The 23,272-nt window shown below is 44.8% G+C and overlaps 2 protein-coding genes and 1 long non-coding RNA gene across 4 annotated transcripts in view; 2 read left to right on the top strand and 1 right to left on the bottom strand.

Annotated features, from left to right (window-relative positions):
• LOC143805581 (uncharacterized) overlaps positions 1–19,075 on the bottom strand; it is a 32,642-nt gene extending 13,567 nt beyond the window's left edge. Inside the window, exon 1 of the long non-coding RNA XR_013221279.1 lies at positions 18,956–19,075. This is a non-coding gene — a long non-coding RNA (uncharacterized LOC143805581). The remainder of the gene's footprint in view (positions 1–18,955) is intronic.
• LOC143808937 (uncharacterized) lies at positions 12,785–18,659 on the top strand. The gene is made up of 6 exons (XM_077292114.1): positions 12,785–13,298; positions 13,392–13,463; positions 13,584–13,964; positions 14,046–14,202; positions 14,324–14,437; positions 18,626–18,659. The coding sequence occupies exons 3-6, from the start codon at positions 13,850–13,852 to the stop codon at positions 18,657–18,659; spliced, it is 420 nt and encodes a 139-aa protein (XP_077148229.1). The 5' UTR covers positions 12,785–13,298; positions 13,392–13,463; positions 13,584–13,849.
• The window catches only part of ZC3H12B (zinc finger CCCH-type containing 12B), a 105,987-nt gene continuing 101,742 nt past the window's right edge, over positions 19,028–23,272 (top strand). For both annotated transcript variants that reach the window (XM_077285080.1, XM_077285078.1), the window contains exon 1: positions 19,028–19,451. The gene's annotated coding sequence lies outside the window, so the exon portion shown is untranslated. The remainder of the gene's footprint in view (positions 19,452–23,272) is intronic.

Here is a 23,272-nt window from a genome sequence, read left to right on the forward strand (position 1 = left end):
AACAACAAGGCTTGGCCCGTGCACAAGTCCCACAGGACTGCACAAAAGAACGCACATCACGCGACAAAGAAGGCCACCAAAAGGACCTACCAACCAAATCTCTGGTACCAAAAATACCAGGATGGCCAGCCAACACAGAACAATGAACCTCAGAAATCACTCTACTAGTCCATCTATCAGGAACAAACAGTTTCCCCACTGGACAGCGGTCAGGTTTGTCAGCCTGAAATTCCTGCAGAACCCGTCGCAAATCAGGGGAAATGTCAGAAAGGACTACCCCTTCCTTCAGAATGCCGACCAGCTCAAATACCTCAGGAGAATCAGGCAAAAAACTCCTAGAGAGGGCATCAGCCTTAACATTCTTAGAACCCGGAAGATACGAGACCACGAAATCAAAATGGGAGAAAAACAGGGACCATCGAGCCTGTCTAGGATTGAGCCGTTTGGCGGATTCGAGGTAAATCAGATTTTTATGATCGGTCAAGACCACAATACGCTGCTTGGCTCCCTCAAGCCAATGTCGCCATTCCTCAAATGCCCACTTCATAGCCAACAACTCCCGATTGCCGACATCATAATTGCGTTCAGAAGGCGAAAACTTACGGGAAAAAAAGGCGCACGGTTTCATCAAGGAACCATCAGAATTCCTCTGAGACAAAACGGCCCCTGCCCCAATCTCAGAAGCGTCAACCTCAACCTGAAACGGAGGAGAAACATCTAGCTGACGCAACACCGGGGCAGAAGTAAATCGGCGTTTAAGCTCCTGAAAGGCAGAGACAGCCACAGGGGACCAATTTGTTACATCAGCGCCTTTCTTCGTCAAATCGGTCAGGAGTTTAACCACACTGGAGAAGTTAGCAATGAAACGGCGATAAAAATTAGCAAAGCCCAAACATTTTTGAAGGCTCTTCACGGATGTGGGCTGAATCCAATCATGAATGGCCTGAACCTTAACCGGATCCATCTCTATAGATGAGGGAGAAAAAATTAAGCCCAAAAAAGAAACCTTCTGCACTCCAAAGAGACACTTAGACCCCTTCACAAACAAAGCATTATCACGAAGGATCTGAAATACCATCCTGACCTGTTTCACATGAGTCTCCCAATCATCGGAAAAAATTAAGATGTCATCCAAATATACAATCATGAATTTATCAAGATAATTCCGGAAGATATCATGCATGAAGGACTGAAAAACAGATGGAGCATTAGAGAGCCCGATTGGCATCACAAGGTATTCAAAATGGCCTTCGGGCGTATTAAACGCAGTTTTCCATTCGTCACCCTGCTTAATACGAACAAGATTATATGCCCCCCGAAGGTCAATTTTAGTAAACCAACTAGCCCCCTTAATCCTGGCAAACAAATCGGAAAGCAAAGGTAAAGGGTATTGAAACTTGACCGTGATCTTATTCAAGAGGCGATAATCAATACAGGGTCTCAAGGAGCCATCCTTCTTAGTAACAAAAAAAAATCCCGCTCCCAACGGTGAAGAAGATGGCCGAATATGCCCTTTCTCCAAAGACTCCTTAACATAACTCCGCATGGCAGTATGTTCCGGCACAGACAGGTTGAAAAGTCGGCCCTTAGGAAACTTACAGCCTGGAATCAAGTCAATAGCACAATCACAGTCCCTATGCGGTGGAAGGGAACTGGACTTGGGCTCATCGAATACATCCTGAAAATCAGACAAAAACTCTGGAACTTCAGAAGAGGAGGAAGAGGAGATTGACATCACAGGAACGTCATTATGAACCCCCTGACAACCCCAACTAGTCACAGACATAGACTTCCAATCCAACACAGGATTATGTATCTGCAACCATGGAAAACCCAGCACAATAGCATCATGCAAATTATGCAACACCAGAAAACGACAATCTTCCTGATGGGCTGGCGCCATGCACATGGTCACCTGTGTCCAAAACTGGGGTTTATTTTTAGCCAAAGGTGTAGCATCAATGCCCCTTAAAGGAATAGGGTTCTGCAAAGACTGCAAGGGGAAACCAAAACGCCTGGCAAATTCAAAGTCCATTAAGTTCAAAGCGGCGCCTGAATCCACAAACGCCATGACAGAAAATGATGACAATGAGCAGATCAAGGTCACAGATAACAGAAATTTAGGTTGTACAGTTCCGATGGTAACTGAACTAGCGATTCTCTTTGTACGCCTTGGGCAGACTGAAATTACATGAGAAGCATCGCCACAGTAAAAACACAACCTATTCTGACGTCTGAATCCTTGTTGTTCCGTTCTAGACAGAATCCTATCACACTGCATAGGCTCAGGCATCTGCTCTGAGGACAACGCCACAGCGCGCACAGTTCTGCGCTCTCGCAAGCGCCGATCAATCTGAATGGCCAGAGACATAGAATCACTTAGACCAACAGGCGTGGGAAACCCCACCATAACATCTTTAACAGATTCAGAAAGACCCTTTCTGAAAATTGCCGCCAAAGCATCCTCATTCCATTTAGTCAGCACAGACCATTTTCTAAATTTCTGACAATACAATTCTGCCGCTTCTTGACCCTGAGACAGGGCCAACAAGGTCTTCTCCGCTTAATCCACAGAATTTGGTTCATCATATAATAATCCTAGAGCCTGAAAAAAGGCATCTACATTAAGCAAGGCCGGATTCCCAGATTCCAGGGAAAATGCCCAATCCTGAGGGTCGCCACGCAGCAGGGAGATGACAATTTTAACCTGCTGAATGGGATCACCAGAGGAACGAGGCTTCAGAGCAAAATACAGTTTACAATTGTTTTTAAAACTCAAAAATTTGGACCTGTCCCCAAAAAACAAATCAGGAGTAGGAATCCTAGGCTCTAAAAGCGGAGTCTGAACAATATAATCAGAAATACCCTGTACCCTAGCAGCAAGATGGTCTACACGAGAAACTAATCCCTGAACATCCATGCTAGCACAAGACTCCTCAGTCACCCAGAGGAAAAGAGGGAAGAAAAGACAAAGCAGGCTACAGAAAAAAAAAATGGCTCTTTCTTCCCTTCTTCTGAGATGCATTTAACTCATTGTTGGCCAGTTGTACTGTTATGATCCGGTGACCTTGGAGCCGCATGAGAGACTTTCTCAGGAGTAGGTGGTACCTGTACTGACCGCAAACCCTAAACTAACACCGCAACTAGAAGTAGCCGTGGGATGTACCTAACACGTCCTAGACACCTCGACACAGCCGGAGGACTAAATACCCCTATAGATGGAAATGGGAATTCTGTCTTGCCTCAGAGCAGAACCCCAAAGGATAGGCAGCCCCCCACAAATATTGACTGTGAGTATAAGAGGAAAGACACACGCAGGCAGAAAAACAGGATTTAGCAAAAGAGGCACTTCTAGCTAAATAGAAAAGGATAGGACAGAATTCTAAGCGGTCAGTATTAAAATACTAAAAATATCCACAGCAAATAATACAAATATTCAACATCTAACTAAAGACATAGAAAGTATATCTGCATCTCCTGAGAATCCAGCATGACTGAAAAATCCAAACAAAGTCTAAGCTGGACAAAAACACAATGAATTGCACTGAATTGCAAAGCACACTGCAAGTGTGCACAGAGACAAAAAACCAGACACTTATCTTAGCTGAATTGGCAGCAGGGCATGAGGAACCAGAGAGAGATGCAATCCCTCCAAAAACAATGGACAACTGGCAAGGACTCATGGATCCTGCACACCTAAATACCTAATAGAGCTGCAATCAGCAGAAACACCTGCCCTGGATTACAACCCCAAGACAACTGCACTACCACCAACAACCACCGGAGGGAGCCCAAGAGCAGAATTCACAACAGATGGCTCATCCATATGATTGGTCATCAATGTCTGATCGGTTGTGGTGCAATACCCGGCACCCCGCCAATCAGCTGTTATCAGTGTTGGCGTCGACTACCAGCCGTAAGTACTCACTTGCTGAGCTGCTCCATATACTGTACTGGAAAACAGGAAAAAAATTCCAAGTGGGGAGAAATTGTGAAAAATAAAAAATTCTGACGTTGTTTGGGAATTGTTTTTAAGGTGTACATTTTGTGGTAAAAAATTACCTCGCAATATGATTCTGCTCATCAGTACAATTACAGTGATACCAAACTTTTTTTATTATTATTATTATTTTAGTGGTGAAAAAAAATTCAGAATTTTTTCCTCAAAAAAATGTTTGGGTTGTGTCGCCTATTCCAAAACCTATTTATACCATTTTGAGATAGATGTGACGTTTTTGATTGCTTGTCACAGCATTTTTTGTGTAATTGCAGCAACCAAAAAAATGAAATTTTGGTGCTCTTGATTTTTTTTTCCTTTACTGTTAGAGTTAGTTATTTTTATATTTTTATTGGGCTTTTCTGAATGTGGCGACACCACATATTTGTATTTTTTTTTTAAATATCTTTATTTTTAATGGGGAAAAGGGTTGACTAGAACTTTTATGTTTTTTTATTTTTTTCATATTTTGTAAAACATTTTTTTTAATTTTTTTTACTGTTCTTAATAGTCCCCTTAATAGACCCCATCACAGTGACCAAAAATCCCAATACTTGATAAACATGGCAGCACTTGGGCTGTGCCTCTCTCTTCTCTCCTTGCAGTTGCTCCGGGAGAGAACGTCCAAAATGGTGAGATGCAGGGAGAGGGATGAAGGAGCTTACCACGCTGAGAATGTGTAGCTGGAAATTAGCCTGGAGTTCCTCCAGAGAGTGCCGTTTCCACTGGTGTTCACTGGAAAGTAGATGAAAAACGGGGAAGGATTCCGGCACAACCATCCAGGGATAAAATGGATTCTTTATTGAAGCGGAGTTAGAACATTAAAAGGTAAGGCCTCGTCTTTTAATCTTTTATCTATGTTTCAATAAAGAATCCATTTTATCCCTGGATGGTTGTGCCGAAATCCTTCCCTGTTTTTCACCTATACTACGTCCAAGTACTGTCCTATCAGTGAAGAAAAAATTCACAAAAAATTTTTCTAGCTCCATTTCTGTAAATCCGTTCGTAATCTCCTAATCACCCCCCGATTTTATTTTTTTTTTAAAATAATTTATATTTTCTGTTTAGTGGGCCCCAGTAGAGGGGCATTTTATTAGGCAATAAAAGGGATATTTTTTTTTATCTGTAAAACACATTTTACCCCATTTCACAATTAATTCCAGGATTTGGTCAATCACATACCAAACTATTATTCAGACAAATTCTCGTCCACATACCCACGTCTGTATCCTCCAGAATGTGGACCCCACAATGTTCTTGAAAAGTCAGGTCATCTGACAATTAATTCCAGGATCTGATTACTCACATACCAAACTATTAGGCCGGCGTCACACTCAGCGTATGAAAATACGGTCCGTATTTTACGGCCGTAATACGCAGAAATGTTCCCAAAATAGTGATCCGTATGTCATCCGTAGGCAGGGTGTGGTAGCGTATTTGAGCATGGCATCCTCCGTATGTAATCCATATGGCATCCATACTGCGATATTTTCTCGCAGGCTTGCAAAAAAGACATCTAATGGATTTTTCGGCTCAAATGTTCGTTAACACATATATACAGTATATATATATATATATATATATATATATATATATATAATTGAGATTTATATTTAAATTTATATTTAATTCAGCGCTAGATATCCTAAAAGCTGGTAATTCAATTGCCGGCTTTTCATTTCTCCTTCACAAACCCGACAAGATATGAGACTTTTCCCAGACTCGAGTTCATATGAGGACATCCAGCAGGGGGCGCATCACCGCGAATCAAGGTAACTACAGGACATTCCCCTGCACTCCATTCCTTCACAACATTTTACAGACAGGAGCGGGTGCATTATTGCAGAGCTCCTGGCTGTAAAATGATTTAACCCCTTCAGATGGATTTACATCGTGGGACTGACGGAACGACGGAAGGTATGGAATATTGTTGTTTTTTTTTTTTACTTTATTTCAGGTGACAAGGGTCTTCAGGTGGATTACCAGTATAATAAAATATTACAACACCCTGTGTCTTTATTTCATTAAAATACTTTTTAATAATGTGTGTGTGTTTTATTAACCATTTCGTACTATTGGATTAATAATGGATAGGTGTCATAATTGACGCCTCTCTATTATTAATCTGGCTTATTGTCACCTTACAATAGCAAGGTGACATTAACCCTTCATATCCCACCGCTACACGGGAATGGGAAGAGAGAGGCCAAGTGCCAGAATAGGCGCATCTTCCAGATGTGCCTTTTCTGGGGTGGCTGGGGGCAGATGTTTTTAGCCAGGGGGGCCAATAACCAAGGACCCTCTCTAGGCTATTAATATCTGCCATCAGTCACTGGCTTTACCACTCTGGCGGAGAAAATTGCGCGGGAGCCCACGCCAATTTTTTCCGCGATTTAACCCTTTATTTTACAAGCTACAGCGCCCAAATTTTGCACATACACACTACTAACATTAGTAGTGTGGAATATGCAAAAAAAAAAGGGATATGAGATGGTTTACTGTATGTAAACCATGTCTCATATCCTGTCGGGTTTGTGAAGGAGAAATGAAAAGCCGGCAATTGAATTACTGGCTTTTCTATAGAACACCGCTGCGTATTTCTCGCAAGTCACACTGCTGGTCCATGTGTAATCTGTATTTTTCTCGCCCCATAGACTTTCATTGGCGATTTTTTTGCGCAATACGCTGACAAACGCAGCATGCTGCGATTTTCTATGGCCGTAGAAGACCGTATAATACAGATCCGTAAAATACAGCTGATAGGAGCTGGGCCATAGAGAATCATTGGGCCGTGTGTTATGCGTATTTTACGGATGTATTTTCTGCGCTCATACGTCCGTAAAACTCGCTAGTGTGACGCCGGCCTTATTCAGACCAATTCTCTTCTGTATCCTCCAGAATGTAGACCCCACAATGTTCATGAAAAGTCAGGTCATCTGACAATTCCAGGATCTGATTACTCACATAAACATTTTGACCATTCAACTTATGACTGTTTTTACGACTATGTTTTGCTATGCAAAACTTTTGTTTTCATTTATATTACTTATATATTTATGTTGGTGATCCGGGCAGGATCTCTAATAATGAGGCTGTTCCATAATTATACACTATAGGCTTTACTGCATGGTTCTTGCCGAACCTCCTGTTCCAGACAATACCTTCAGGACTCTTTTGGGGATTGGTTGTTTTGTGCATATAGCGGTTCCTACTTTGGCGGCAGGAGCCTGCTATGGTGCACCACGTCTCTCAAATAGGGATTGATGGAGCTAAACAGACTATGTACGACCAGTCTCTGAAAATCTGTCATTCTAGCCCTGCTGGTGTCTTTCATCTTTGGCACAACTCAGCTTTGCCACATAGTTGGCTGCATTTTCCTCCACATTTTGCCCTTCATTCCAGTACAGTTTATTCTTCCTGCTATAATATTCGCAATTACAAGACAAATGTTTTGTTAGAAAGACCAAGTTGTATAATCAGCAAATGTGTTTTAGGGGCATGCCCCCCTCTGTGGGTCATAATTCCTGGAAGGATTTTCCTCTTTGGTCGCTCCAATGTCTCTAAAAGCTTTGAATGGGTCCTGGAATTCCATCATTTTTACCCGAAAGACCAAATGGTGCACCATCTATTATTATAGGAACAGCCGTGTGTCCAGTAGTAACATTGGTGCCATATTGGATGTATACCTGAACACTGGAAAACTAGAGCAATCAAATCTGAGATGTGTTCCTCAGAACATACAAAAAAGATTCAACATAGAATGCAAATTGTACATTTTAAAACCTGTGTGTATCAACTGCATAAAAATGGTGGTATCGAATTACTTACTACCTCCCTAGATAAATACATTAGAGGATATGATTTACAAAAAATACATTTTTATGGGATTTCTGTTTCTTCAACCACACAGGCTCTGCAAATATGACAATCTATTCCAAAAAGAACTAAATTTGTGCTCCAAAATTCACATTGTGCCCTTTTCGATCCAAGTCCTGCCATTTGTCTAAACTGAACTTTTTCACTACATGTGGGGTATTGCCGTGCTCGTAGAAAGTGGGTAATAATCTGTGGGGTCCACTTTTTCGTGTTACCTCTTGCAAAAGTAAGACATTTGGGGCTAAAGCAAGATTTTGTAATAATAATGTTATCATAATGTTAAGGAGCGCTGATTTACCACATGCGATCGACCCGGTAATGAGCACTGATTTACTACATACAATTGGCCCGGTAACGAGCGCTGATTTACCACATAAGATCGGCCCAGTAATGAGCGCTGATTTACCACATACGATTGGCCCGGTAAGGAGCGCTGATTTACCACATGCGATCGGCCCGGTAAGGAGCACTGATTTACTACATACAATCGGCCCGGTAAGGAGCGCTGATTTACTACATATGATCGGCCCGGTAAGGAGCGCTGCTTTACTACATATGATCGGCCCGGTAACGAGCGCTGATTTACTACATGTGATCGGCCCGGTAAGGAGAGCTGATTTACCACATACGATCGGCCCGGTAAGGAGCACTGATTTACTACATATGATCGGCCCGGTAACGAGCGCTGATTTACTACATGTGATCGGCCCGGTAAGGAGCACTGATTTACCACATACGATTGGCCCGGTAAGGAGCACTGATTTACTACATATGATCGGCCTGGTAACGAGCGCTGATTTACTACATGTGATCGGCCCAGTACAGAGCACTGATTTACCACATACGATCGGCCCGGTAACGAGAGCTGATTTACTACATATGATCGGCCCGGTAAGGAGAGCTGATTTACCACATACGATCGGCCCGGTAACGAGAGCTGATTTACTACATATGATCGGCCCGGTAAGGAGAGCTGATTTACCACATACGATCGGCCCGGTAAGGAGCACTGATTTACTACATACAATCGGCCCGGTAACGAGCACTGATTTACCACATACGATCAGCCTGGTAACGAGCGCTGATTTACCACATACGATCAGCCTGGTAACGAGCGCTGATTTACCACATACGATCAGCCCGGTAACGAGAGCTGATATACCACATAAGATCGGCTCGGTAACGAGCGCTGATATACCACATAAGATCGGCCCGGTAACGAGCGCTGATTTACCACATACGATCGGCCCGTTAAGGAGCACTGATTTACTACATACGATCGGCCCGGTAACGAGCGCTGATTTACCACATAAGATCGGCCCGGTAACGAGCACTGATTTACCACATACGATCAGCCCGGTAACGAGAGCTGATTTACCACATACGATTGGTCCGGTAAGGAGCGCTGATTTACCACATACGATCGGCCCGGTAACGAGAGCTGATTTACTACATATGATCGGCCCGGTAACGAGCGCTGATTTACCACATACGATCGGCCCGGTAAGGAGCACTGATTTACTACATACTATCAGCCCAGTAACGAGCGCTGATTTACCACATACGATCGGCCCGGTAAGGAGTGCTGATTTACAACATACGATCAGCCTGGTAACGAGCGCTGATTTACCACATACAATCAGCCCGGTAACGAGAGCTGATATACCACATAAGATCGGCCCGGTAACGAGCACTGATTTACCACATACGATCAGCCTGGTAACGAGCGCTGATTTACCACATACGATCAGCCCAGTAACGAGCGCTGATTTACCACATACGATCGGCCCGGTAACGAGCACTGATTTACCACATACGATCAGCCTGGTAACGAGCGCTGATTTACCACATACGATCAGCCCGGTAACGAGAGCTGATATACCACATAAGATCGGCACGAGCGCTGATATACCACATAAGATCGGCCCGGTAACGAGCGCTGATTTACCACATAAGATCGGCCCGGTAACGAGCACTGTTTTACCACATACGATCAGCCCGGTAACGAGAGCTGATTTACCACATACAATCGGCCCGGTAATGAGCGCTGATTTACCACATACGATCGGCCCGGTAAGGAGCGCTGATTTACCACATACGATCAGCCCGGTAACGAGAGCTGATTTACCACATATGATCGGCCCCGTAACGAGCGCTGATTTACCACATACGATCGGCCTGGTAAGGAGCACTGATTTACCACATACGATCGGCCTGGTAACGAGAGCTAATTTACCACATACGATCGGCCCGGTAACGAGAGCTGATTTGCCACATACGATCGGCCCGGTAACGAGCGCTGATTTACCACATACGATCGGCCCGGTAAGGAGCGCTGATTTACCACATACGATCGGCCCGGTAACGAGAGCTGATTTACCACATATGATCGGCCCGGTAAGGAGCGCTGATTTACCACATACGATCGGCCCGGTAACGAGCGCTGATTTACCACATATGATCGGCCCGGTAAGGAGCACTGATTTACTACATACTATCAGCCCAGTAACGAGCGCTGATTTACCACATACGATCAGCCCGGTAACGAGCGCTGATTTACCACATATGATCGGCCCGGTAAGGAGCACTGATTTACCACATACGATCGGCCCGGTAACGAGAGCTGATTTACCACATACGATCGGCCCGGTAATGAGCGCTGATTTACCCCATACGATCGGCTCGGTAATGAGCGCTGATTTACCACATACGATCGGCCCGGTAACGAGCGCTGATTTACCACATATGATCGGCCCGGTAAGGAGCACTGATTTACTACATACTATCAGCCCAGTAACGAGCGCTGATTTACCACATACGATCGGCCCGGTAACGAGAGCTGATTTACCACATACGATCGGCCCGGTAACGAGAGCTGATTTACCACATACGATCGGCCCGGTAAGGAGTGCTGATTTACCACATACGATCGGCCCGGTAAGGAGAGCTGATTTACCACATACGATCGGCCCGGTAAGGAGCGCTGATTTACCACATACGATCGGCCCGGTAACGAGCGCTGATTTACCACATACGATCGGCCCGGTAAGGAGAGCTGATTTACCACATACGATCGGCCCGGTAAGGAGAGCTGATTTACCACATACGATCGGCCCGGTAACGAGCGCTGATTTACCACATACGATCGGCCCGGTAAGGAGCGCTGATTTACCACATACCATCGGCCCGGTAAGGAGTGCTGATTTACCACATACGATCGGCCCGGTAAGGAGCGCTGATTTACCACATACCATCGGCCCGGTAACGAGCGCTGATTTACCACATACCATCGGCCCGGTAACGAGCGCTGATTTACCACATACGATCGGCCCGGTAACGAGCGCTGATTTACTACATATGATCGGCCCGGTAACGAGCGCTGATTTACCACATACAATCGGCCCGGTAAGGAGCGCTGATTTACCACATATGATCGGCCCGGTAAGGAGCGCTGATTTACCACATACCATCGGCCCGGTAACGAGCGCTGATTTACCACATACCATTGGCCCGGTAACGAGCGCTGATTTACTACATACCATCGGCCCGGTAACGAGCGCTGATTTACCACATACCATCGGCCCGGTAACGAGCGCTGATTTACCACATACCATCGGCCCGGTAACGAGCGCTGATTTACCACATACCATTGGCCCGGTAACGAGCGCTGATTTACTACATATGATCGGCCCGGTAAGGCCTCTTTCACACTTCAGTCTTTCGGCGTCAGTCAAAAACCGTCAATTTCGTGAAATGACGGATCCGTCATTTTTTTTTCGCGGATCCGCTATTTTCCCATTGAGTTGCATTAGAGACGGATTGTGGCGGATGGTCGTCCGTTCCATCCGCCATGCGACGGATCCGTCGATATTTGGCGGACGTTGTCTAGACATTGACGGACTTTGTAACGTTTTTTTGCGCCGCCTAAAAGGCGGAACGCGACGGATCCGTCACGTCCGTTTTTTTTAAGAATGGGCGCCTATGGGTGACGGATCCGTCGCGATCCGTTTTTTGGCGGATCCGTCGCCTCAATCCGCTTTTTTTGATTGAGCATGCTCCAAAAAGTTGCAACTTTGCCCAGACAACCCAAAAACTATATAAAGAGGACAGGTCATTCCCAAATGTACCAGCCAGCAAGAGAGACCCTTCCATGCCAGAGAGACCCAGCCAGACCCAGCCAGCAAGACCCAACCAGCAAGACCCAAGACCCAACCAGCCAGGCTCTGCCATCCAGCCAGAGAGGCCCTGCAAGCCAGAGACACTCTGCCAGCAAGACTTTGCCAGCCAGCCAGAGAGGCCCTGCAAGCCAGACCCTGCCTGAGACAGCCATGTGAGTACTGCCATCCAGCGTGCGTGCTTGTGTGCGTGCTTGTGTGCGTGCGTGCTTGCTTGTGTGCGTGCTTGTGTGCGTGCGTGCGTGCTTGTGTGCGTGCTTGTGTGCGTGCTTGTGTGCGTGCGTGCTTGCTTGTGTGCGTGCTTGTGTGCGTGCGTGCTTGCTTGTGTGCGTGCATGCTTGCTTGTGTGCTTGCGTGCTTGCTTGTGTGCGTGCGTGCTTGTGTGCGTGCGTGCTTGTGTGCGTGCTTGTGTGCGTGCGTGCTTGTGTGCGTGCGTGCGCCTGCCTGCCCTGTTTATATGTTTTTCATACTATGCTGCTATTTTTAATAGCTGAGGTGTAAAATGTGATTTGTGTGTGTGTATAAATGATGTGTGATGTGTTCTGCATTTTTGTTGTTCTCCAAAATGTAATAGTATTTCAAATAAAGAGCAGTGTAGCTCCTACTGTACCATTAAAAAAAGTAAATTTAAAAAAAAATAGTAATAAAAATTGCACAAAACTGTCAGTAGTCTCATTTCAAGATAAAGGTAATATTGGGTAAACCTGCAGTAAAGGTTATATATATAAATGTGTAATGCAAATCTTGGGTATAGAATATGTTTTCCGGTTTTAGAAAAAACAAACTGTAGGGTAATCATAATTAACAATTTTTGGAATTGGTATTTTAATTTCGAATGAGGAACATTTTTGATAAGGTGAAACTTTGTTTAGGTGGGTTTTACCAACATGCGCATTGCGCATATCAATTTCAGTTTTGTTGTTGCTTTAAAGGGTTATTGGGGGGTTTTTTTTGGTGGGGAAACAGGGCTAGAGGGTTTGGCAGCTTGTGCATAAAGCATATCTACCATATAAAGTATGACGGTTAGAAAATTTTTTTTCATTTTGTGTTGGAGGAAATCTAAAAGTTTTTTAAAAAGATGTAAGTGTTAAATCCTACAGCTGCATCTATCCTTTTGTATAGTAGCTTAGAACTGTCTGTATACTTACAGATACTTGGGACCAAGAGGTACGGACTGAACAACCCAAGATTCACACAAGACCATAATGTCTTCTTCTGAGAGCCCCCCAGCACACCAGCAGCAAACTGAGGTGAATTTTTGTTTTTTTTTCGCTCTCAAATATTTTTTTGTGATACAACTATGGTCATTGTTTTTTAACCCTTTATGTGTTCTGTATTCACAGGAATATGAAGCAGAGGGGGTTACAGAAGGAGACGGACAGGGTGGAGAAAGACAAGGAGCGGGAGCGCATAGTGTAAGTTTTGAACAGACCGATCCTCACATACAATGCAATACACCCAACACAAACATTCAGCACAGCACACACAATACAAAGAAAATTATTAATTTTATTTATTTATTTTTTTTTTATTAGTCTTCACAATCCGGGGCTCGACATAGAGTTCCTCAAAGCACCTCCCATAGTCGTCGGAATGCTAATCGCGGCGGTCGCCGAAGAGTAAGTTCCTTTTTGTTTTTGTGTTTAGTCAAATGTAAAATTCATGTGTTGTAATCTTTCCCTTTTTATTCTTATATTTTTCGTAGGCTTCACAGCATGCTCCCGAACAAGATGATGAAGAGGAGGGCATTGATGTGAACACCCTCATCGAAGCAGTACAAAGTCGGGAGCCGCTGTGGAACATGTCGGACCGCCGCCATGCTGACCAGTTACTCACCCGACGGCTATGGGAGGAAGTGTGCAGTGCTGTTATGGATAACTGGGAGGAACTCGATGCTGGGGCCCAGGATCTAGCGCGTAAGTATTCACAATTCATAACCTTATTTTAGCATGATTTAATGTGGTGTATAGTAACCAATTTTTGCTATCTCTTTCCAGGTAACAGGATTATCGTGCGGTGGCGGTCAATCAGGGATCGCTTCAAGAGGGAGTTTAATAAGGAGATGCAGGCCCCGAGTGGATCTAGAGGACGCAGGAGCAGATACAAACATGCCAGAGCCCTGTCGTTCCTCCGGTCAACGCTGCTGAGCAGAAGGTAAATATTCAACACCACATTTTCAGTAAAACTGTAAAAATGTGTAAAACCTTCAATTTTTTTTGCAGCAAGGGCAATTGTAATATCAAAGTACTAATTTGTTTTTCTTCTTCTTTAACAGCACTTTCTGCAGCACTCGGGAGCCTGCATCAGAGTTGCAGCCCTCTGGAGCGATCCCTCGAGAGTCCGCCACCGGGGACCACGTCGCCCCCTCTGTTTCTGCACCTTCCCTTTTGTTTGATCCCTCAGCCTCATGCACCAGCGCTGGAGCAGCAGGGCGGACTTCGTCACTTGAAGCTGCAGGTGATGAGTTAGAGTTCCCTTTACCCCACCCCTCTGCCACTGCCGCAACATCTAGACCAACTTTGTGGTCAGGACGGCAGCGCCAGAGAGGTCAGGAAAGGAGCTATGCGCCTGACTTTTTGCAGCTGAATGCATCCTTTCACAGTGCCATCAAGCTTTTGACTGAGCAAACGTCTGCTGGGTACAATATGCTTAACAAAAGCATACTTGAACTCAGCAGTCGTCTTGATAGGATGCAATCAGAAGCAAACCAGTCACCAAGACACTGCTTTTTTCAGTCAGTCCTCAGGCACATGGAAAATCTAACTCCTGACCTGCAGATGCATGTGATGCAAGGCTGCCTCACAGCTCTAGCGCAGGCGATATCCCATGCCCCTGCACCTACCCCTCATGTGTCAACACCTTTCCCCTCTCAAGTCGCCGTCTATCCTCCCATCCGTCCTCCTCCTCCTGTACGTCCTCCTCCCGTCCATTCTACTCCTTCGTCATTTGTTCCTTCCCCCCTTAGTCTTTCCCAGTTTTTAACGTCCCCCTTCCATTCTTCCCCTTTAACTTCTCCATTATCAATCCCAGCAACACCTTCATACCTCACACACACCACATCTGCACCTCAACTCTCTACACAACCTCATGTTTTCACCACCCATTCCACTTACATAGTTACATATATAGTTATTGAGGTTGAAGGAAGACTTTAAGTCCATCTAGTTCAACCCATAGCCTAACCTAACATGCCCTAACATGTTGATCCAGAGGAAGGCAAAAAAAACCCATGTGGCAAGGAGTAACTCCACCATGGGGAAAAAAATTCCTTCCCGACTCCACATACGGCAATCAGACTAGTTCCCTGGATCAACGCCTTATCAAGGAATCTAGTGTATATACCCTGTAACATTATACTTTTCCAGAAAGGTATCCAGTCCCCTCTTAAATTTAATTAATGAATCACTCATTACAACATCATACGGCAGAGAGTTCCATAGTCTCACTGCTCTTACAGTAAAGAATCCGCGTCTGTTATTATGCTTAAACCTTCTTTCCTCCAGACGTAGAGGATGCCCCCTTGTCCCTGTCTCAGGTCTATGATTAAAAAGATCATCAGAAAGGTCTTTGTACTGTCCCCTCATATATTTATACATTAAAATAAGATCACCCCTTAGTCTTCGTTTTTCCAAACTAAATAGCCCCAAGTGTAATAACCTATCTTGGTATTGCAGACCCCCCAGTCCTCTAATAACCTTGGTCGCTCTTCTCTGTACCCGCTCTAGTTCAGCTATGTCTTTCTTATACACCGGAGACCAGAACTGTGCACAGTATTCTAAGTGTGGTCGAACTAGTGACTTGAATAGAGGTAAAATTATGTTCTCCTCATGAGCATCTATGCCTCTTTTAATACATCCCATTATTTTATTTGCCTTTGTAGCAGCTGCCTGACACTGGCCACTGAATATGAGTCTGTCATCCACCCATACACCCAGGTCTTTTTCATTGATGGTTTTGCCCAGAGTTTTAGAATTAAGCACATAGTTATACATCTTATTACTTCTACCCAAGTGCATGACCTTACATTTATCCCCATTAAAACTCATTTGCCATTTATCAGCCCAAGCTTCTAGTTTACATAAATCATCCTGTAATATAAAATTGTCCTCCCCTGTATTGATTACCCTACAGAGTTTAGTGTCATCTGCAAATATTGAAATTCTACTCTGAATGCCCCCTACAAGGTCATTAATAAATATGTTAAAAAGAAGAGGGCCCAATACTGACCCCTGTGGTACCCCACTGCTAACCGCGACCCAGTCCGAGTGTGCTCCATTAATAACCACCCTTTGTTTCCTATCCCTGAGCCAGCTCTCAACCCACTTACACATATTTTCCCCTATCCCCATTACTCTCATTTTATGTATCAACCTTTTGTGTGGCACCGTATCAAAAGCTTTGGAAAAGTCCATATACACTACGTCCACTGGGTTCCCTTGGTCCAGTCCGGAACTTACCTCTTCATAGAAGCTGATCAAATTAGTCTGACATGAGCGGTCCCTAGTAAACCCATGCTGATACTGGGTCATGAGGTTATTCCTCTTCAGATACTCCAGTATAGCATCCCTTAGAATGCCCTCCAGGATTTTACCCACAGTAGAGGTTAAACTTACTGGCCTATAATTACCGAGTTCAGTTTTTGCCCCTTTTTTGAATATTGGCACCACATTTGCTATACGCCACTCCTGTGGTACAGACCCTGTTATTATGGACTCTTTAAAGATTAAAAGATTCTGTTCCTCCCCGTGATGTCCTGTCCCCCACTCTCGACGTGGTCCGGCCGCCTGTCAGCCCCTCCGCTACTATCTCCACCCCAAACTATGAGAATCTGTAAAAGTCAATAAACAGTTTTTTTGGTTTAAAAACAATTTTATTGTGTTTCTTTTTTTTTTATTAATTTTTTAAGTCACCAAGGTTATGGCAATAGTAACAATAACAGTGTTTAAAGGGTACCGTTGCAAAACATACAATGCAGCACTAAAGTACAAAGATTTTGTATGCAAACAAAAATTGTTATTTTTACAAGTATAAAAAGAAAATTTTTTTTACACCATTTCATACTGCCAGTCAACTGATCCTGCAGGACACATGAAGTAGTCTGCAAAACTGTCCCGCATTCTGCAGACTGCAACTGGACTGCGAAAAGTGGGGTTTTGGTAATCCCGTAAGGTGCTTTCTGAAACATTATCCTCCAGGGAAACTTGTTCTTTTGATAGAACAAAATTATGCAGGACAACGCAAGCTTTGACCACATCATCGACAGTTTCAGTCTGCAGTTTAATGGCAGTTAGTAGCACTCTCCATTTGGCAGTTAGGATGCCAAAGGCACATTCCACTACTCTGCGTGCTCTGGTTAAACGGTAATTGAAAATTTTCTTCCTCTGGGTCAGTCCAGTACTTCCAAAGGGTTTAAGCAAATGTGGGGAAAGCTGGAAGGCATCATCTCCAACGCAAACAAATGGTAACGGTGGACCGGTGGTTCCAGGGAGAGGTCTAGGCGGCGGAAAGTCAAATGTCTCTCCATATAAACGGCACCCCATTGTTGAATTTTTAAAGATTTGTGAATCATTTGCACGGCCATACGCACCGATATCCACAGCGATGAACTTGCATTGTGCGTCTGCTATGGCCATCAACACAATAGAGAAATACTTCTTATAGTTATAAAACTGTGACCCAGAGCCTGAAGGTTTGACGATCCTTATGTGCTTTCCATCAACTGCTCCAACACAATTTGGAAACTGGCAAATTTGTTGAAAAATTTGGGCGATCTCCAGCCACCTCTCCTGTGATGGCTCTGGGATGTATTCCACTTGTAGGCACTCCCACAATGCCCGGCAGGTCTCTCTGATGATCCCTGAGATTGTGGATATCCCAAGTCGAAATTGAAAATGGAGGGATGAGAACGACTCTCCAGTTGCAAGGAATCTGTTAACAAAACGAAAAGACAATACTTAATAAAAAAATTTTAAAAAAAACAACACAGTTATAAGTCTGATGAATGAGAATCATTTAATAAAAAAATTACTTACCGAATAGTCACCATGAGATGCTCTGCTGGTGATATTGAGAATCGCATCTGGGTGTCTCGTCTCCGTATACAGTCTTCCACATAGCCCAATAAAAATTCGAAATTTTCAGCTCTCATCCTCACATAATTGAAGAACTTTTGAGGGTTTTCCCTTAGTTCCATGTAAAGCGTGGAATAAACACCACGGGTCATACGTTGTGCTGTGATGGGATGGATCCACAGCCTTCTCTTCCGCCGCTGCCGTAGGATTCGCAGTCTTCGTTCCTACCTCTCTCGAACGCTGACTGCCAACTGATTTGCCTCAAAAGTAAAATCCGCATAGATCTTTGCAATGTTCGCCAGGACTCCTTCCATTTCTGCCACTTTCTCTACAACCTTTCAAAGATGTGGTGTAAATACACGCTATATATAGTTTTCCAGTAGTTTCCAGTAGCCAATCACATTGAAATCCTCCCCTTTTTAAAAACGGATCCGTCAAAAAACGGTTAAAACGGACGTAAAAACGGTCGCAACGGTTGTAACGGATCCGTTTTTTTAACGGATCAGGGCAGCTGATCCGTTTAAAAAACGGATCCGTTAGAACCGTTTTTGCACCAAATTTGACGGATCCGTCCATCCGCCACGATGTCGGACCCAACTGACGCCACACAACTGAAGTGTGAAAGAGGCCTAACGAGCGCTGATTTACCACATATGATCGTCCCTCATTTACTGGTGAACACCGATGGGAATAGGGTTATTTCGTGTTGCCCGCTTGACCCCAGTGATATTTTCACCGGCATAGACACAATCACCAGGACAATACAGGTGCAATTGGCGGGTGTTCACATCAGCTGATAAGTGGGTGGCAGCACTTTTCCCTGATTATGGGCTCACCACTGGTCCATTACTGCCAGGCTCTGCTCCATACAGTTAGATGTGAAGGTTCTGCTATCTGCTGCTGCCCCGGGCCCGCACAGTGACTGACTGGGCAGGAGCAGCTCCAGGAGTCGTGCACTCCCACCTCCCCTCCATAGATGGCGCTGCGCTGCAGGTTTCCCAGGCCCGGCCGCCCGCCGTTGCTAGGAGACCTGGAGCGGGCGGTGAGTGGGCAGCTGCAGGCAGCGCTGGGGAGCTGATGCCGCGGGCTCGGGCTGCTCGCTGAGGTGGAGGAGGGACGGAGGGAGCTGCAGGGCCCGGACCTGGATGAAGGCCGCTCCCGGCGTGTGCCCTCCTCTCCAGGGTCTGGCTGAGGCCTTTCCGGCCTGTGTCGTGCCTCGTAGTGCGCTGGTGGAGGATACGGCGCCCTCATGTCCAGCCGCCTGGCGCCCCGCACTGGTCTCCGCCGCCGTCCGTCTACATCGGGGATGAGGAGCAGCGCAGACAGGCCGTGGTGAGTGTCAGTGCCCCGTGTCCCCTGTGCCCGTGTGTGAGAATGCCCTGTCCCCTGCTCTGCAGGTGGGGGGCGCCCTGTTTGCTCTGCAGGCTGCCCCACACATGCCTGCTGCTATCCACTAGTGTGGGGACATGCCAGCAGACCAGTCATCTGAGGTTAGAGGTCAGTGGTGACACCTGACCTCTAGGATGAGGCACATCCCGGTGCTGCCCATGGAGGAATCGGTGCCCTCCGCCGTCACATCACACTGGTATAAAGTCAGGTCCGGCCGCTGATGGCAGACAGCGGGGTCCCCTGTGCAGCTTGTGAGACCCCACATTGCAGAAGGTTATAAGGAGAAAAGTTTGTTGAAAATATGATCAAGTCATCAGGCGCTTTCCAATAAAGCAGGAAACGCAATACAGCACTATGTCCTCCAGTGCGGCGGGCTCTGGTGGCCCCCAACTGTTCATATACAAGTGTCCAGCGTGCCACCCTAGTGCTGGCATCATGGCACACACAGCGGTGCCACACCTCACCACTGCGGATGTCACATGCCGGCCACGGGTAAACAGACACTGACAAAACGATTGATGCATGGGTCAGTGGGGGATAACACGGTGATGAATGCTTCACATTTAGATTTACGGGATTTGTTGGTGATTTAGTTAAAATTTTTAATTTTTTTTAAAGAAATTTGATACCTAAATTGCCAGTAGCATGATTTTCTCCCTCATGGCCATGCTGTGGACTGCTGGTGAGTAGGGATGAGTGGATCTGTGGAAGTTCTGGTACCCCGCCAAGCTTTAATCCAAAGTTTTGTTCGAGTACCAGAACTGTACCCGAAACCCATTGAAATCAATGGAGACGCAAAATGTCTTTCTCTCCAGACTCCCGAATTCAAAACGGACTTCCAGTAGAGGTGTGTGTTCAGTGTTCAGTACTGGTCCGGTACAAACCCCGAACTTTACAGTTTGGATTCACTCATCTCTGAATGAGGCCTTACTCTATTTCAAAGACATTCAGACGTCCGTTCTTTTTACATAGGAGACAAACAGAGATTCAGCAGCAGTTTTCATCAGTGTCATCTGACTTTCATCAGTTTTCTTAAGTTTTTGTCATATGTTGGCACAGTTTCTTTTTCCACCCATCTAACAATGCATGAAAATTGTACCGCACTCTCATGGTATCCAAGTCTTGTCCAATTCTTTTCACAGAACCATAAACTTGCATTGTCGATTGTGATCCGATACTCAGATCAATATCGGACTGGTGTGCACAGTTTTGCACGGTCCACAAAATATCACATATAGAAAGCAATGTATTACCCTGGTGCTCAGAAGTAAAAAACGTAGATGAGTAAAATAGCGAACTTCGGCACACACAATTAGAATTTTTTTTTAATTATTTTTATAATTGGTGAGGCAGAAGTAGGATGAGTTAGATCCCAATGAATACAGATATAATACGCTCAATGTTTTTGCAATGGGATTCAATTCCTCCATAGGACATTTCATGTAGATCTCAATGATGTGGTCCTCCTCCATATTGTTATATACAAATTGCAGAATGAGATGACTTTATATGTATAGACACTAGTTTGATTATGATTATTTTTATTCAGTCTACTTTAATTAAGTTATGTTTTTTATACACCGATATTTCTTGAAAAAGGCTATGATGGGCCGAAACGTTAAACCTATTATATCTGTATTTATTTGGGTCTAACTCATCCTACTTCTGTCTCTGTCTCACCAATTATAATAATAATTAAAAAACACGAAATATCACAGACATGTGTATAGTCCCATTCGCTATCATAGGTGCAATGCTATCCATGAAAAACACAGAGCTCTCGCACACATTTTGGTTACTATCCATCCATCCACTCTTATTAATAGTAGAGCTGCCTCTTTAACAAGTCATGTTTCTCGTACTCAATTTTTGAAAGTATATTCCTTCAGGAGGTGTATACTCCCAAAATTGATGCATGGCAGAGTGCACGCTCGCTCTGCTGTCACTATTACAGTCTATGGCCCTGTCAGCACAAACGTCCGAACCTCGTTTTTTGGGGGGTTGGATGTAAACCATGACGGGCCACTGAATGGGTGCAGAAATGCAATGTGATAGCACCCTAACTTTTTGTGCTCACATTCAGGTGGACATTTTAAGACCTGGACCTTGTACAGATAAATCACTCCCCTCCGTGTGAGTCTCAGAATAGATCTGAAGCTAAATGTGCATTTTTTCATGTGAATTCACAATAGTAAATCTGCCCCAATGTTGCACTGATTCTAGATGCATTAACTTTGCAGTTGGTGTACCCATACAGTTTGTTTTGCACTCACTCTTCAGCCATGATACCTTATGCTCAGAATCAGTACAGTTACTGTGTTCTACATGCTAGAAACGACTGTATATTGTCTAGTTAGTTGAATAATTAAGAAACGTGTTTTTCCACTTTGCTTTATTACTATTAATATTATTAACCATTGCAGTGGTTTTTATTCACATATAATGCTTACCGTATATACTCGAGTATAAGCCGAGATTTTCAGCCCATTTTTTGGGGCTGAAAGTCCCCCTCTCGGCTTATACTCGAGTCATACCCAGGGGTCGGCAGGGGAGGGGGAGCGGAGGCTGTCGAATTATACTCACCTGCTCCTGGCGCGGTCCCTGCAGGTCCCTGGTTCCCCAGCGCCGCAGCTTCTTCCTGTACTGAGCGGTCACATGGTACCGCTCATTACAGTAATGAATATGCGGCTCCACCTCCCATAGGGTTGGAACCGCATATTCATTACTGTAATGAGCGGTAACGGTGACCGCTCAATACATGAAGAAGCTGCAGCGCCAGGGAACAGACATGCAGGGACCGCGCCAGGAGCAGGTGAATATAACAGGGAGGGGAGCGCAGCGCTGTGCGATATTCACCTGCTCCTCGTTCCGGCGCCACTCCATCTTCAGCGTCTTCTGCAGTGACGCTCAGGTCAGAGGGCGCGGTGACGTGGTTAGTGCGCGCCCTCTGCCTGAACGTTAGTGCAGAAGACGCTGAAGATGGAGTGGCGCCGAAACGAAGTAAGGTGAATATTGAAAGTGCCTGGGGCCTGAGCGACGGAGAGGTGAGTGTGATTTTTTTTTTTTTTTAGCAGCAACAGCAAATGGGGCAAGTGTCTGTATGGAGCATCTTGTGGGGCCATAACGTTTGTGCAGCACTATATGGGGCAAATGTCTGTATGGAGTATCTTATGGGGCCATAACGTTTGTGCAGCACTATATGGGGCAAATATCTGTATGGAGCATCTTATGGGGCCATAATTAATGTTTGTGCAGCACTATATTGGGCAAATGTGTCTATGGAGCATCTTATGGGGCCATTATTAACCTTTATGCAGGATTATATGGGGCATATTTTAATATGGAGCATCTTATGGGGCCATCATAAACTTTATGGAGCATTATATGGGGCCCCTGATTCAATATGGATATTCAAAAACACTTAACCTACTGATGTCTCAATTAATTTTACTTTTATTGGTGTCTATTTTTACTTTTGACATTTACCGGTAGCTGCTGCATTTCCCACCGTAGGCTTATACTCGAGTCATTAAGTTTTCCCAGTATTTTGTGGCAAAATTAGGGGGGTCGGCTTATACTCGAGTAATAATATAATAATAGTAATATAATTATAATAGTAATATAATGCACATAATAACTCGCACTCAATCTTGTCGTTTAATTTATTTTATCCCTCCTCAGTTCCATTTATTCCTTTTTTCACCTTCATTATAGGAAGTTGGGGTTAACCAATGCATTAATGTGTAAACAGGAAGTCAGTCTCT

This window comes from Ranitomeya variabilis, chromosome 2 (genome assembly GCF_051348905.1).
Source record: "Ranitomeya variabilis isolate aRanVar5 chromosome 2, aRanVar5.hap1, whole genome shotgun sequence".
Taxonomy (NCBI): domain Eukaryota; kingdom Metazoa; phylum Chordata; class Amphibia; order Anura; family Dendrobatidae; genus Ranitomeya; species Ranitomeya variabilis.